At 37.0% G+C, this 18,273-nt stretch overlaps 1 protein-coding gene across 7 annotated transcripts in view; it reads right to left on the bottom strand.

Annotated features, from left to right (window-relative positions):
• Positions 1-18,273, bottom strand: part of PHLPP1 (PH domain and leucine rich repeat protein phosphatase 1) — a 219,298-nt gene that overhangs the window by 101,243 nt on the left and 99,782 nt on the right. For all 7 annotated transcript variants that reach the window (XM_084977066.1, XM_084977036.1, XM_084977042.1 and 4 more), the window contains 2 exons: positions 13,648-13,844; positions 6,839-6,964 (listed from right to left, as the gene is read on the bottom strand). In XM_084977066.1, the coding sequence (XP_084833192.1) occupies positions 6,839-6,964; positions 13,648-13,797 (276 nt within the window). In that variant the 5' untranslated portion in view covers positions 13,798-13,844. The remainder of the gene's footprint in view (positions 1-6,838; positions 6,965-13,647; positions 13,845-18,273) is intronic.

Raw genomic sequence — 18,273 nt, forward strand, 5'->3', positions numbered from 1 at the left:
TAAAAGCAAACTGACCAATCACGCTGACGAAAAGCAGCATATTCCCTAAGTTACACTTTAAATTGAGGCAAAATATGTGTAAACATGTGTAAAAGATGACTAAGTGATCTTAAAGGGTTCCTTGCAACTACATCAAGTGACACAAATCTACCTGCTAGAAACAATCCTATTACACTAGAATGAGTTGACTCTGTGGTTAGTGAAGTGTTCTTTGAGTAAAATCCGACCATAAAACTTTTTTAAAACACATGAAAGCAAAAGTTCAACTGTGATTTGTCTATATCTTATTCTTGTTTAAAGGGTGATGTTTAGTCATCATTTCACGTGATCCTTAATTCAGTCTGAGATGTGGCCCTGACTTGCCTACTTGCTTACTATGCACATTAAATGTGAATCAGAATATCACGGCAACCGAAACTTCAACACAGTGACTTTATTTCATTAAAAAGAAAGGAGCTCTCAGTGTGGCAGTGTGGTTAATAATTCTATTGCAGTGGCTTGGGTTGCTGCAGAGGTGCTAGCTCGATCCCCAGCCTGGCCCAGTGGACTACAGGACCTGGCGTTGCTGCAGCTGAGGTTCGGATTCAATCCCTGGCACAGGAACTTCCAAATGCCATGGATGTGGAGGAAAACAAAAAAGGATGGACTAGATTACAATACTAAATCACAATATTATGATTAATACTGAAGAAAGATAGCTGGAGAAACAAGCACTGTGACAGCCACTGTTGCTGCAGAGAGACATGTAGACAAACTAAGTGGCCTTATGAGGCATGAATTTATATCACTGGGCTGTATAAAATATGCACATAACACGACCGGCCATAAGGTGATACCTATGGAAGCTGGATCATAGGTAGTAGGTATTATCTCTATTTCTGAATAGTTGACATTTTCCACAATGAAAAGTTAAAAACACATTCATGCACAACAGCAAATCAGTGATCTAAATCCCCTTGTGATCTTCCTTGAAGTAAAGAAACAGACTTTAAAATGGGACAATACAGTGTCACACAAGTGACTAAGACTTTATATTAAAAATAAGAATGACTTCAGCTAAAGATTCACATGAAAGACTAGCTTTGAAATGAATTCACAGGATCAAGTGAAAAAAATGCACTCCAAAAAGTGGGCCACAAAGATGGACACCAGGTCAGCATTTCTATAATGTTACTCGTCTATTTGACTCAGCTTTTCTCTAATTCCTGATTTCTCAGCTACCACCTTGGCCTTAATCACTGCCCCTCCAACCACTCTGACAATACGGTGGACACAAGTACCCATGCTGAGCAAAATGAGTCCTTTTTTACACTGCATGCAATACGATGTTTACTGAATTTTTAAAGCATGCTGTCCATGAATATTTTAGGGATGACTTTACAATCAATATTGTAATCCTCCCAAAGGAGCTATTTCTTCCACAGTATCCACCACTAACACCCACCCCAAATTACAAACTCTAAAGGGGACTGCCTTGGGTATTATTTTGGCAAGCAATTCTCAATGCTAAGATTAAGATTAAAAAATAGTAAGTATATAAGAGCCTGTCTTGGTAGAACACAGCTAATTAACAACCTTTTATAAATTTTCACAAAATCAAATAAAACAAATCAGAACAAAGATTAACATTTTGCTTTCAGCTAAGATCCAAAAGCATAAACTGAAAATAAAGAATTTTCATTTTAAGTTAATTACCTAATTCATTTTAATTTAAAAATCATTGGAATTTGGTTCTTTTTGTCCTCCTACCCTGACTGGGGAGGGGATGGTCATTAAAAAATCAGATTTCTTTCTATTGTTAGTTTGCCTTTCTTTTAGACACTTAATAAAATGCATCCTCATTTAAACATCGAGATGTAGACAATCCATTCTGTGAATGCTTTGTTTCTCAATAAGAAGAAAAGAAAAAGAAACTGTTTCCATAGTAACCCTGAGTGTGACTAGTGTATAACTTCCTAAGACCTACATATGAGGAAGAATCGACAATGGAAAGGGGAAGCTGGGAAGTAGAAGTGGCTTGTAACCTTCAGCTTTGCTACTCCACATTTCTCATACACACATTATCAAAAATGGAGAGCGTTCTCATCCTCTTTCCAGCAGCCCCAAGTTACCCTCCCAGGATGCTGAGTTAAAGGAAAAAAACCACTATCATAGGATTAACCTCAACATACAAATGTCAAAGAGTGTGGCCATATTTTATTTGGGTTTCATAACCCAAATAGGAAGTTTTCTCACTTATTCCTTCTCTCACACCAAACCTCTTTAATAGCCCCTTACAACACATTTCCCCTATAACACAGTAACCATAACAACTTCTAAAAAATTCTTTTTTTTTTTTTTTTTTTTGTCTTTTGTCTTTTGTTGTTGTTGTTGCTATCTCTTGGGCTGCTTCCGCGGCATATGGAGGTTCCCAGGCTAGGGGTTGAATCGGAGCTGTAGCCACTGGCCTACGCCAGAGCCACAGCAACTCGGGATCCGAGCCGCGTCTGCAACCTACACCACAGCTCACGGCAACGCCGGATCATTAACCCACTGAGCAAGGGCAGGGACCGAACCCGCGACCTCATGGTTCCTAGTTGGATTCGTTAACCACTGCGCCACGACGGGAACTCCTAAAAAATTCTGAAATGTGAACCTGGCTTTAAGATTGGAGAAAGGGCAGATACTATTATCTCAAATCTGCATTTACTAAAATATTTGCCTTCTGTCCCCTACCTCTGAATTTTCAGAAAGAAATCTTTTCTCCCTAATGCCTGCCATTCTTAATTACTTTACTTTTAAAGGCTGCTGTCATTGTTAAGAGTAGCAGAAGGTTCCTTGTTCACAAATAAACTACGTGTATGTGTGTCATGCTTAAATATAAAAAATGGATAATAGGAATTCCCTTTGGGGCTTAGTGGAAACAAATCTAACTAGTATCCCTGAGGATGTGGGTTTGATTCCTGGCCTCGCTCAGTGCGTTAAGGATCTAGTGTTGCCGTGAGCTGTGGTGTAGGTCACAGATGAGCCTCAGATCCTGAGTTGCTGTGGCTGTGGTATAGGCTGGCGGTGTAGCTCCAATTTGACCCTCAGCCTGGAAACCTCCATATGTCCCGGGTTCAGCCCTAAAAAGACAAAAAAAAATAAAATAAAAACAAAAAACGGATAATACTTTTTAAAAAATATTGTCTGGCCAATCAGTGATGATGGCAGGAATTACTATAAATTTTTAAAAATTTATGTATTTATATTAGTCAGTTTCACACACACACGTACACCTACTATGTGCCAGTATAAAACTGTTATTTGCATGTTTCATATAAGCACTAAGAAGTAAGTACAATTAGGAGTTCCCATCGTGGCTCAGTGGTTAATGAACCTGACTGGTAACCATGAGGTTGCACGTTCAATTCCTGGCCTCGATCAGTGGGTTAAGGATCTGGCGTTGCTGTAAGCTGTGGTATAGGTTGCAGACACGGCTCAGATTCCATGTTGCTGTGGCTGTGATGTAGGCCAGTAGCTACAGCTCCAATTCGATCCCTAGCCTAGAACCTCCATATGCCTTGGGTGTGGCCCTAAAAAGACAAAAAGACAAAAAAAAAAAAAAAGAAATTAAAATTGTTCACACACTATTGAAGAGGTATTTTATAATCTTGCACTTCGCTTCTCTGCTGTCTCTCTAGGAACAGAAGCTCTCTGAAGTTAAGAACCATATTTGCCGTAGTTTTAAAGGCACAAATACAGAGTAATTCGTGTTATGGTTTCTGACTGAGGCTATATCCTACTCAGTAATTCAAAGAACCTAAAAGTCAGTCTTTATTTCTCCCTTTTCCTCCTGTTCTATATGTAATTTATCAGTAAACCTGTCACTTGATCTCCAAAACCTGTCCCCCAACACATCTATCCTCTTCTCTCCATTTCCACCTCACCTCTTGCATAGAATACACTACAAGAGCATCTTGACAGTCAGGCACCTTCCTTCTATTCTTCCCCTCCCCAATCCATTCTCTACAGAGCAGCCTATAACTGAGATCATGCAACTTTCTGGAAGGGGACTCTTGAATGGCTTGTCATTATTCCAGTGACAAAATCCAGACTCTTTATCCTATCCTATAACATAAGATCCCTGTTTTCTCTAACCTCACATCCCCTGTTCCAGTCTAAGGGCTTTTACACTCCCTCCTATGACCTGGAAAGCTCCTCCCACCAGATCCTCAAACAGGGTAATTTCTTTCACTGAAGTATCAATTTAAATGTACCCTTCTTAGAGTTATTCCTCTCCCACCATTCTCTGTCATGTGACCTTGTATTATAGCATGATGGTTACTTGATATTTTCTTCCTTCTCTGTTTACTTTTTTATTGCCTGTCTCCCCAAGGTAGCCCTATCCAGAGAGAACTGGACTTGTTCTTTGTGTATCCCAATGTATAAAACATATACCTTACATACAGAAAGCACTTAATAGATGCTTGCTGGTTTTAGAACAGTGACTTATCAATTGTGTGGATGTTTAATATACAAAACTATTAAAGTCAATACCTTTAATCTCTTTGTTATGATTCTTTCAATCAAAACAATGTGTCATTGGTAAGCTTGTTAACTGACATACACTTTTATTTATATCTTTATCCATGTTTGTTTAACTATTTTGTAACTCCGACTTGTTCCAAAAAGAATGTAAAGCAGCTATCACACAGCATTTGGTATGAAAGATCAGAACTTCTCCATACAGAACAATCTATAAAATACCTGACCAGTACCTTCCCCCAAACTGTCAAGGCCACAAAAAACACAGAAAGAATGAAAATTGTCAGAGACCAGGGAAGAAAAAGGAGACATGACAACAAAATACACTGGGGTGCCCTGAATTTGTTCCTGGAACAGTAAGAAGACATGCTGGAAAAGCTAGTGAAATCCAAGTAAATTCTAGAGTTTAGTTCAGAGTAATGTATTAACATTGGCTTCTTGGTTTTGACAGATATATCATAGTAATACAAGATGCTTGGGAAACAGGTTAAGTGGTATATGGCAATTCTCTGTATTATCTTTGCCACTCTTCTGTAAATAGAAGATTATTCCAAAACAAAAAGTTTACTTTAAAAAATCAACATCTCAATATAGGAAGAAATTTAAACTACACTTTGATCATAGTTTGGCATTTTATTCTGAATAGAGTGTGGGCCACTGACTTACTGCTTTGAGTCCATACAACCACTTAACATTAAAAATACAATATTATTTAATATTTATCTGCTCATATTTGCAACCATAGGAGTACTTTTAAAACAACTAGACATAAAAAAAAATAAAACTAGATAAATATACTGGTTGCCTCTAACATCACATTAATCCTCCATGCCAAGTCTGAAGAAGTATCATCTTTCCTATTTTCTCTAGCAGGGGTGCTGTCCTGTACATTTTAGAACTTCCATTTGCCTACTAGGTTGGGACAATCTTCTAAGTGCCATTGACCTAAACTCTGTCCATTGCTTCCCCTCTAAAGAGAGAAACAATAGGAGTTCCTGTTGTGGCTCAGCGGAAATGAACCTGACTAGTAACCATGAAGATGTGGGTTCGATCCCTGGCCTTGATCAATGGGTTAAGGATCCAGCATTGACTTGAGCTGTGGTGCAGGTTGCAGATCCAGCTCCAATCTGGCACTGCCATGGCTGTGGCATAGGCTGGCAGCTGCAGCTCCAATTTAACCCCTAGCCTGGGAACTTTTGTATGCCACATCTGCAGCCCTGGGGGGGAAAAAAAAGAGAGAAAGAAAAACGATGTTCCTAAGTGTATGGCATCATCAGAGAACATAGTTTCAGAGTTTTTCCCTGATAATTTAAACGCAACCACTATTTCAAAAAGACTTTCTAGTAGTTCCCTGGTGGCTCAGTGGGCTAAGGGTCTGGCATTGTCACTGCTATGGTGAGGTTAGATCTCTGGCCCGGGAACTTCCGCATCCCATAGGCATGGCCAAATAAATAATAGAAAATATTTTTTAAAAGATTTTTTTGGACATAATTCTCTAATTTTCTGTTAACTGCTTTACAAAATTATTCCTTATTCATTCACTTGACAAATAATTATATCACGTGGTAGAGCCTGAGTCACACTGAACTTGGATAACAAACTGGATTATAAATTTAAAAATATGAAAGCAAATTTAATTGTAACGCTTCTGTACCCCAGGGAGATTTCATCATTTCATAAACACACCCAAAACTAAGGCACAAAGTACTGCCATCTAACCCACTCTACACAATTCTACAAATGTGATGTAAAAACAGCACCAGAAATATCAGCATTTATCTTATTTATCACATTATCCTATTTTCCATTACACACAACACACACACAGGTATTTTGTTTCATGGGTCATGGTGATCTTATTTAATCAGAGGACCATAAAATGGTAAAATAATTAAAATGACAAAAGAAATTAAATCATTCAAAAGGCAGACGGTGAGAAGGTGAAAGGGAGATGGTACAAAATTAGACATAATTATAAGAAAAAATGGTCAGAGGAAAAGGGGAAATTTGTGACAATTCTCTGGGTATTTTGTGGTTTTGTAGTTGTCCTACCCTGGGCCAGTCCCTGAAAGAGTCTCAACCTTATGTTCTTTCTCTATAACATGACATGACAGTCTACCCACTGATACTCACTGAATTCTCTCTCTCTTTTTTTAAGTTTAACTGGCACAACACAATTTTAAAAAAGCTACTTTTTGCCAAAATGAACTTTTAAAAAAACCAAAAATTACTACTGGCAGTATCTGAAAAAAAATGAAGTGTGTAACTATATTTTGTAAAGCAGAAGCAATCCTTTAGCCACCCAGAACAAAATTCTTATTTAAGTGCTTACCTTGGAGACTTGTCGAAGCCACCTTAAATACTCTGTGAAGGTATCAAAACAAATGTAGTAAGTCTGGCTTTGGGGTCCAGAGGAGCTAAAGGCTAAGCAGTGCTGGTGCTTTTTCACTTCTTCTACCTATAAAAACAAACAGAGTGACAAAAACAAGTCAGAAAGCAGAACATTTACATAGCTCATTGACTGTACCTTAGATTAGAGATTAGATGCACAGATTTGCATCTTTCCTGTATGTGTTCCTCTTATTACTTAAGACACGTAAGTTCCTAACTCAGACCAACCAATCTGAATTAGAAGGACACCAAAAAGGGGGAGTTTTATCTTAGATTTCCCCACAGTAGTGAAATTCTCTTCTTCCTTCCCTTTCTTATCCTTCTATACCCTCACAATTCAGCCCTGGGGTTCTAACTTCCTCTTGAGAGGACTTTTACTTAAGAATTTTTATTTCAGGTGGATTTTTACTTAGGGGACTTTTGTATTACTCTAAATTACACCTTTTTATAAAAAAAAGAAGTCGTCAAGCATCTTAAATAAGTTTTTAAAAATTTATTGTGAAATTGAGATTAACCTGAAGTAAAACCCTACTATGAGAAATTTCAAGTCCTAATAATGCAGTGATGTAGTCAAATCAAATTTCCACTCCCAGTAAATTCTTCATAGGGAGAAAAAGTGCAAACAATAAAGTATCACGACATTACACAAACTCCTAAGTTTTACTCACAGAATTAATGTTTCCTATGTTTCGTTTATAAAAATAACCACAAATCAAGTTACAGTGTGTAAAACTTTGAAAAGATCAGTATCACACGGACTAAGTCCTGGGACCAAAATAAAATTAAGTCACAAATCAATAATAAAGACATCAATTCAAAATCTATATATGTTTAGAAAGTTAATAATAACTAAGTTTTGAAAAAATCATAATCAAAATTTTAAAATTCTTAGAACTAAACCATTAAAAAAACCCCACAATATATAGAAATTAATGGAGTCCAACAAAAACAGATACAGGAAATTTAAGATTTTAAGTATTCATATTAGAAAAGTAGGCAGAAAATTAATTTAATTGGGATGTATCTCAAAAACTCAGGGAAAAATATCGAAAACAAAAACTAAGTGAACTCAAAGAGTGAAGGTGATTATAAAAAGCAGAAATTAGTGAAATGAAAAAAAACAAATACATAACAGAGAACATTAACAAACCAAAATAGTGTTTCTTTGAAAAGGCTAACAAAATTGAGTATCAATTGATATTGATCAATGATATCAACTGAAGACAGATATAAATAATATTAACAATGAAAAGGGAGACACTTCAGATCAAGCAAGGATTAAAAAGAGACTATCATCAATAATTCTGTGGCAAATTTTTAGAAATATATATTTTATCAACACTAAGTCAAGGAAAAAAAAACAAATAAAACAGAAGGCCTAAATAGCCTTATTACCATTTAAGAAAGTGAATGAATTTTTAAAAAAATATCAAGGTAATATCAGGCCCATATGGTTTTATAGGTGAGTTTTACCAAAGTTCCAAAAACCAGATACTTTCCAAACTTTTACAAACTCATCCACCAAACAAAAAACAAAAAGTACCCCAACCTATTCCATGAGGCCCATGCAACCAAAAACAGATCACAACAGTCAAAGAAAGGAAAATTATAGGCCAACCTTAATCATGAACACTTACATTGAACAAAATATGTTCCATCAGACTCCAGTAATACAGAAAAAAATATATCAAGAACACTTTGGATTTACCTCAGGAAAGGAAAGATGATTTAACATTATTGGAACTATAAAGTCATTAATCACATTAGCATATTAAAGAAGAAATCATATGATCCCTACAGTTGCAAAAACAGCATCTGATACCATTCAACATCCATTCATCATTCATGATAAAAACTCTTAGCAAACCAAGAACACAAATAACTCACTTAAGCCAACAAAGGGTATTCATCAAACAGCTAAAGCAAACTTCAACATTAATGATGAGATATCACTCTAAGATGATCGATAAGTATCTACTGTTTCTATTCATACCATGCTAGAATCCTGGCCATTACAGACAGAGAAATGTATTACAGAAGAATGGAAATCATCATTGATTGAATATGAGATGATTCGCTACATAGCAGATTCTGAAGAATCTAGAGACATTATAATGGAATAAATAAGAAAATTTAGCAAGGTAGCTAGACTTAAAATCCATATTCAGAAACCAACCACATCTCTATATACCAAAGAGAAAACATAATTTTTTTAAAATGCTATTTAAACTGATCTATATTGACAGAAATCAGGCTGTTTTCTGGAAAGTGAGAGAGGTAAGTGGAAAACATGGGACAGAAGATACAAAGGAGCACAGGGGAATTTTTGAGGGTGCTATGATCACCATCTTGATGGTGTGATGGTTTAATGGCTGTGTATATCTATCAAACTATTCTCACAGGAGCATAATATAGTTATCAAATTGTTGTCAAAATGTGCATTATGCTGTATGTCAATTATACCTCAATAAAGGTCAGTAAAGATCTAGAGAAAAGGGAATACTTGTATCCTGATGTGAGTGTAAAATGCTGCAAAAACATTGGAAAACAATTTGATATCATCTTGTATAAGTAAATGTGTATCTATGCCCTGTAGCCCAGTGACTACACTCCTAAGTATGTACCCAAAAGCAGTATTTCTCAAGGATGTCATTAAAGAAATTTTGGATTGAATAATTCTTTGTGTACATTATCAGAACTGTCTAATACTTTGCACGACATTTTACTCTGAGCCCTGCCCTATTAATGCCAACAGTGTCCCTTTGTAGCAAAAGATACTGGTATTAACCACACTATCTACTTTTCCCAGAACCTTTGCAATTAAGGTATAGTCATGTGACTGACTAGTCCTGGCCAATGAGCCATGGGCAGAAGTGGCATGTGTCCTGTCTTCTACCAAATATACAAGAGCCAGTTAACGACCCTCCAGTTATCTTTTCCCCTCAGCAACACAGGAAGCCACATGATACAAATACTATAATTAAAAGAGAGTAGAGTAGAGGCGTTCCCGTTGTGGTGCAGCAGAAACGAATCTGACTGGGAACCATGAGGTTGTGGGTTCAATCCCTGGCCTTGCTCAGTGGGTTAAGGATCCAGCATTGCTGTAAGCTGTGGTGTAGGCCAACGGCTACAGCTCTGATTAGACTCCTTGCCTGGGAACCTCCATATGCCTCTGGTGCAGCCCTCAAAAGACAACAGACAAAAAATAAATAAATAAATAAATAAATAAATAAATAATAAAGTAAGGCAGAAAAAAAATAATAAAATAAAGAGCAGAGTCTCTATCAGGCTGGGTCTCAACATAATTACTTGCAAAAAAAAAAAAAAAAAATCTCTACCAACCCACATTGAACAAATGGTGTGAATGAGAAATAACTATTATGATACGTCACTGAGATCTGGGGGGTTTTGTTACCACATCATAACTTAGCTTACATCAATCTAATAATCTGACAATCAAAACACTTGTACATGTCATCAAATGTCCCCTTCAGGCACAGCAACAAGAGTTGGTAACTACTGCCCTAGAAAAACTATTTCTATACCAGGAAACCTATCAAAATAAGGCTATCTCAGCAGCATTATTTATAACCAAAAACTAGAATCAACCCATACGTCCATCAGCAAGAAAAATCATTTAAGAAATCATATAAATTTGGAACATTTATACAGTGGAACATTATACAGAAATGAAAACCATATATATATAAATAATAAAGTAAGGCAGAAAAAAATAATAATAAAATAAAGAGCAGAGTCTTATATATAGCAAGTAACACAGAATCTTATTATAAAAGATAATTAAGTGAAAAAATTCAATTACAGAAAATCACATGCAGGACAATACCATTTTTATATAGATCAAAACCAAGCAAAACATACATGATGAAATTTATTTTTAAAAAGTAAGAAAATTAATACATATTCTAGGATAGTGGACTCCTTTGGGGTAGAAGGAGGCAATGGGGTAGATACAAAGAGAATTTAGGTAGAAACACTGGTATCGATGTGCTCTAATTCCTAAATTGAGTAGTAAGCTAACAGTTACTCAAATTATTATGCTTCATAACTTAACAAATACTAAAGTATTACTAAAATAAGCCAGGAGTTTCCATTGTGGTACGGCGGAAACAAATCTGACTAGTATCCATGAGGATGTGGGTTTGATCCCTGGCCTCGCTCAGTGGGTCAGGGATCCAGAGTTGCCCCAAGCTGTGGGGGAGGTCACAGAAACAGCACAGATCCTGCATTGCTGTGGCTGTGGTGTAAGCCAGCAGCTGTAGCTCCAATTTGACCTCTAGCCTGGGAACTTCCATATGCCGCGTGTGTGGCCCTAAAAAAAAAAATCAAAAATAAATAAATAAAATAAGTTACCTAAAATTTTATATTAAAGTTTAAATGACAAATTAAAATTACTGCACAATGAATAAAATCACTTATTAAATGTCATTCAGTAATTAAATTTTAATAGAGCTTTATTTAACTTCATATTTGGAATTCTACATTTGAAAATGTAAACTAATGATCATGCTCTAACGGTGTGTCAAATTTGATTATCACAGGAATTACAGCTGGGTTATGACCCATCTATTTCACACCTCATTTCTTGGTCTTTTTATGGGGGGGCGGGGGAGAAAGCCTTTCTATTTACTCTCAGTTTTTAACAACAGAACACAATGAGAAAAGGAACAAACATTAATAAAAAATCAAGATTGCAAAGAGTGAATTACTTTTTCCTAACTTGGTTATCAACAGGTTTTAAAAGACTCAATTTTTCAGTGTACTCAATTATTCTTAAAGGTGTAGCACAAAACAGGTTTCACAAGGTCTGTCTGCAAGAAAAAGAAGCTATTAACTTTCACTTCACTCAATGACAGAAGTGCATCCAATAAGAGGCCTGGGAAACAGAACTTGTCTCTTGCTCTGAATGAAAATGGTAATTATAACTGGATCTTCTGACCCTATCTGAACATTCCTCTGCTTTCCTGTCTCTGCTTCTCTGAGTACAATCGATCTTTCTGACCATCCCCTTCTTTGTCAAGAGATTTTTCACTCTTCAAGTTCTACCATAATTGATAACCTCCTTTATTATAAAATCATCTGATTCCCCCCATTCCTCCCCCCATCCCCACAAAATGTAATCTCTCCTTCCTCTTATCTCCCATACTACTTCTCTGCACCTCTCATAAGGCAGATATTGTTGTGGTCCATCCTTCATCTCCAGATAGTGAATTAATAAGCTACTAAAAGGCAGGGATGGTGACTTACTCATCCTGGTATTTCTAAGACACCAAGCAAAGAGGCTTCCCCTCAGAGGATATTTAATGAATAGTTACATTAAATTTGCCTATGCAAATGCCTAACATCATAGAGAAGAAAGAAATTGTTCAGCTAACAAGGCATCAAACATTAAATATGCATTCTTAATGATGACTTACGGAAGTAATAATGATGACCAAGTTTTCAATAATCCATCAAGTTTATTACAAGATCTCCAGTAATAAACTACCACCAAATCTTCAGTGCTCAGACAAAAGAAGCCGTGATTCAAAACTGATGAATGAAACAGACCTACACACACCTTGAAGACTAGCCAAATCTACTTTTTTTAATGATCAACTATTAGTCTTAAGAGTAACATAACTGACAGAAAAAAAATGATATGGGCTACTTCCTCATAAGGAAAGACTAGTTTAAATGTATGAATGAAGAATGAACTTGCTACACGGCAGCTGAACATCAAAACCATTGTTACTATACACATCTGGTCTTTCTTACTTTCTTCATTTCTAATCTCTGGAACCAACAAATCAAACCTTTGCCAATTAAAAAAGGTTCATTTTAACAAAAGTGGGTGTTTCCTATCATTTTTCCTCTTTATATTTTCCATGTCTTGTCTCCTTTCCTATGTGCATTCAGGGGGAAAGTGACAAAGAAAAAAAAAATTTAATATGCCCCCAATTTCCAAAAACCTATTTCTTCATCCAAATCTGCCTTCCCCCTTATTAACAAGAATCAGGAAACTGACATATAATCATGGTAATGATACTTCTCTACCAATGCTTGGAATTTATAAATAAATCTGGCAAAGAAAAGAACGTAACATTTTCCTAAGCAATCTGGTTCTTTCTAGCTTATAAACGATAGGAAAAAAATAGTTAACATGCCCAAAGAAAAGCAGCTGGGGTGTCGGAAATATCTATCAACTGTATCACAGGTTTTCTCCAAAATGAGTAGTATTTCAGCTTCAAAAACCATGAAGAGTCATAGAGATAAACTAAAAGTGCTAACCGCACTGGTCACTAAACACAAATAGACAGATAAGCGAAGCAGGATCAGACTCCTGCTAGAGAATCTAATCTTCGATAAGCACACCCAAAGGATGCTAAGGTCATAAACTTGGGGATCACTAGACTATATTATAAAATACATGCTCACGACATCAAAAGATGTCTTCTCATAAACAATAATTTATCACCCACAATCTGAAATATAACAGTGAAATTCTAGTTGCTCTATTTTTCAGTCTCATAGGTAAGGTGTATGTACTAATGAAGTTAACATCACCAGGGTCTCACTTGAGCCAATGGCACTGTTAGTTGCCACTCCACCAACCAAAGATGCCCACTGGTGGAGGTACACAGGAGTGATGGGTCAAAACCCATCCACCCTCTATTACAGAAATTGCTCGGAGTAAGCTTCTTAATGATGCTGGGAAACCTGTTAGCATTTGGTCTGTTTTAAACTTACTTTTCCCCCAATTAGTGGCAGAACGTGCATCTTTCCGGTCAAGCTGTCTTTCACAGATGATACTATTAGACAGGTCCCACACAGGATGACTTGGCGTCTGGTCCATCGGTTCACTGGCAACTGCATCTTGCCTTTACGGACATTATACATTCCTGAGAGCTGAATCCGTTCAGAGCTACCGATGCTGTGAGGTTTTCCTGCAACAAACACAAGCAAACATTTTAGTCTTAAAGAAATGAGTTTTTGGCTACTTGTTAGCATACCAGATAAATTACTTGGAAACGGAAAATAATTATAAGGAAACAATCTATAACTGAGAGAATCTGAAACCTGTAATAATGCAATCATGGTAAGAACTACCATACCTACTCCACCTGTACCTTTCAACATCAGGTGAAGAAGCAGTGCTTCTTCCTTAAGGCCTTAGGAAAAAGCCATTTTAATTCTTCTGTTGTCACCCATGTTTTATTTTCTGCTATATTCCACAATTTAATTTTACATTTAGAAAAGAAATAACTTCAAGATTTTCATGAACACTAGAGTAATTTAAGTACACTATGAAGAAAATATTTCAGACTTAGATGACATTCGAAATCTAGTATTTAATGAAACTAATGTTTTAATGGAATTAGCTGCTGATATTCTTCCTCCTACAGATATTCAATGTGCATTTACTTTTAAGAAGACAATTAAAAATGAATGATTTTTCTAGTAAGAAAATACTGTTCAATAAACACAGGCTAAATCCTCAAAGACAAACTTAATACCAATCTAGGAAGAATGGTGTGCTGCAGTGCTTGTGATCCACAGAGGGAACAGAGACAGAGAAAGGTGCACTGGGACTCAGAGACAAAGAGAGAGCTGAGACAGATCTGAAGAGTCTTCATTTCCCAGATGGAAATGAATTTGGCAGGATGACATTCAGACAAGTCCCATCGACTGAATGAGAGAACTACTATGATTAATAAGCGATGGAAATGGAGTTGTATATAAACAAGAAGAAAAGGTTTCCTACTTCCAGATACTTAATATTTATTAGAGTACTGAAGCCCATGCTCTGAAATAAATTAGTAAGGGACATGTATCCTCGATCAAGTCGAAAGTCAGAAGGGTTATATTTATTTGGAAGTTTGCCTGGTTGCCAAGGGCTAGCAGAAGAAACAGATTTAAAAGAAATTATACTCTTATGAATATTAAAAATTGACATAAACGCCAAGTACCTACTGGAGAAGGAAACAGCAAGAGCAGCAGCACCAAAAACAGATCTCAAGAAAATCCTGAGACAACCCTGCCAATACATACCTTTGGGCAGAAATGTCTGCAAATAACAAAACCAGCAGATCTGAATTTCACTTCCTCTTTCTTCCCATATATCAGAATTTTTTTATAAAATATATACTACACACTACATAAATTTGCTGGGGCTGGGCTAGAATAAAGTCTAACAGTTAGACTAGTCTAACAATTTTTTGAACCAGAGCCCAGCAAACAACCATAAGCTAGCAGAGAGATCCACTGAGTTGTTTGACCACCAAATGCTAACACACTCACGAAAGGATAGAAGGCCCAGGAGATGTCAAAATAGATGTAACTCGCCAAAGGCTGCCAGTGATAGATCAGACCACTTATTCACTTGTCCCATTCTACATAAGTTCATTACACCCACAGAAAAAGATGCCCAGACTCCTAGTCTAAGATCTCCTTTCTACATTATAGGCTCTCTTCCTGTAGGGAAGAAGTGGGACAGAAGAAGTGATTCAGAAGAAAACTGAAAGGTATGTACAAGACTAAAAATAATGGACAACAAGCAACTGGATTTCCAAAATCCAATTTCCATGACTGTAATACACTAACATTCTCTAACAAGAGATCTGATCTAACGAGCTATGCGCGCGCGCGCACACATACACACACACACACACACACACACACAAATGCAAAGAAGCAGGCACTTTATTCAACCACATCAGAGAGTGGCTTCAATTCTCAACTGTTAACACATCACATTTATGTGGATCTGTGAGTAATTAGAGACTGAAGAAAAAGACAACAGGGGTACATAAGGAAAAGTTCTTCAATTCTCCAATTCCACAAAAATCTCTGAGAAAGCCCCAGAGCAAATCACCAGAGAGAGAGGACTAAGGCTGGAAGGGATACGTAAGAGAAAATTATGGAGACATCAGTGGAGACTGGCTTTTTATTCCCTAGTTAGAAAAATTCCCAAGGGGCTGAATAGTCTCAGAGCCTAAAGATAAGGTGAGTCTGTCCTTGGAAAATCCTAGACATCCCAGTATGAATCAAATCCCTCTTATCTTGCTCTGAGTGAATTTAAATATCCTCCTTGCCTGCTCCTTCCCTAGGTGTTCCAGATCAGGCACAAACTCTCAGGTCTAGGCCTTGTACCAACCAGACTTCTGGGGAATATGAGATGACTGAGCATATTTACCTGGGCAATCACCCAATGCACACCTGTTAAGTCAGACTTCCTTATTCTATGACATAAGAATTATTTAAGCTTTGCCAATTCTGAAACTTCTCAATTCAGAGGAATGCCAATTGTCCTATGCACTAATAAATACTGACATCACACAAGGAACCAATGCCTGCCGATTTAAAGTTGGAGCCACTGCTGTAGCTTTCACTTCAGAAATTTCCGATAGGTTTAAGGCATTTCTTGTATTTAAGATCTAGGAGGAAAGAGGGACAGCAAAAGCATTCAAGCTGAGAGAGAAACCTGACCACAATAGAAAGTGATTTAAAACATACTTTCTCTCTCTTACTCAGCACATGGCGATTTCATAAGACTTGACATATATACCTCTATAAAACCACTGCTGGAAAATGAGCACACTGATCACCACCCAACAGTTGCCTGGTGCTACAGTTTTTCTCTCCCCTTCTCTCCCATCCTCACCTAGGGCCTCCCAAGTTCAGGCAACTGCTGATCTGCTTTTTGTCACTTTTTGTCACTGTTGTTGAGTATGCCAAGAGTTCACTCCTTTTCATTACTGAGTAGTGTTCCATTCCATGGATTTATCCTGTTTTGTTTAACCATTCATCTGCTGATGGACATGTGGATTGTTTCCAAATTTTTGGCCTATTTTGACTAAGAACATGGGTATAAACACTCTTGGGTTCATGCTTTTATTTATCTTGGGCAAACACGCAGGACTGCAACGGCTGGGCTGTACCATTTTACATGACCATCACCAGTGCAGCAGCGTTCCAGTTGCCCTACCTGCTTGTCAACACTTTTACCTGTTCTAGGGCACATGAAGTGGAATTTATCTCATTTAGATTAAATGTGCATTCCTGTAATGACTAATGATGCTGAAGATCTTTTTCAAGAGCTTACCTGCAATTCATATACTTTTTTTTTTTTTTTTTGGTCTTTTTTTTTTTTTTGCTGTTTCTTGGGCCGCTCCCACGGCATATGGAGGTTCCCGGGCTAGGGGTCAAATCGGAGCTGTAGCCACCGGCCTATGCCAGAGCCACAGCAACATGGGATCCGAGCCGCGTCTGCAACCTACACCACAGCTCACAGCAATGCCGGATCCTTAACCCACTGAGCAAGGGCAGGGACCAAACCCGCAACCTCATGGTTCCTAGTCGGATTCGTCAACCACTGCGCCACGACGGGAACTCCCAATTCATATACTTTCTTTGCTGAGGTGACTAATTCAAATCTTGTGTCCAATTTTAACTGAAGTGAGTTCCTCATAGGTTCTGAATATAAGTCCTTTGTCAGATAGATAATTTGCAAATATTTTCTCCCAGTTTGGCTTGCTTTTCAGTTTTCTTGACAGTACTTTGGGAAAGTAAATGTTTCCATTTTAATGAAGTCCAACAATTTATCTTTCATAATTAGTGCTTTTTGTGTTGTACTTAAGAACTCTGACAAACTCAGGGTCACTAAGATTTTCTATGTTTTCTTCTAGAAGTTCTATAGTTTTAATTCTTACATTCAGGTCCATGATTCATTTCAAGTTAAATTTTTGTACACAGCAAGAAATAAGTAGAAGTTCAGGGGCTCTCTGTTATTGTTTTTTGACAAATGGCTATCTAACTTATTCCAGAACCAGTTGTTAAAAAGATTACCCATTACCCAATCATTCTGTAGCAATAGAATTATCCATTCATTCTGATCATTCCTATGGAATTATCCATATCATTCATCCAAGAAAGAACCATATTAAAATTCTATTGACCACAGTTAGGTGGGCCGGTTTTTCGGTTATTTCTATTCTACTCATCTATTTGTCTATCTTTGACCAATATCACAGTATCCTGATTATTGAATCTAGTCTTGAAATCAAGTAGTATGAGTTCACTTCTGTGAAGAATGTTAGTTTTACTTCTTCACCTGCAATTTGGATGTCATATTTCTTTTTCTTACCTCACAGTACTAGCTAGAACCTTCCATACAATACTGAACGGAACTAGTGAAAGCAGACATCCTTTCCATTTTCCTAATCTTAGAGGGGTAGCATTCAGTTTTTCACCATTAAAAATAATACGAATTGGTCCAGAAAACTATATTCAATAACCTACAATGGAAAAGAATCTCAAGGAGTTCCCATCATGGAGCATCAGAAATGAATCCGACTAGGAAGCATGAGGTTTTGG

The sequence above is a fragment of the Sus scrofa genome, chromosome 1 (genome assembly GCF_054392235.1).
Source record: "Sus scrofa isolate SSC_HxYL_T2T_F1_AM1 chromosome 1, Sscrofa_HxYL_maternal_Yorkshire_Landrace_v2.0, whole genome shotgun sequence".
NCBI lineage: Eukaryota > Metazoa > Chordata > Mammalia > Artiodactyla > Suidae > Sus > Sus scrofa.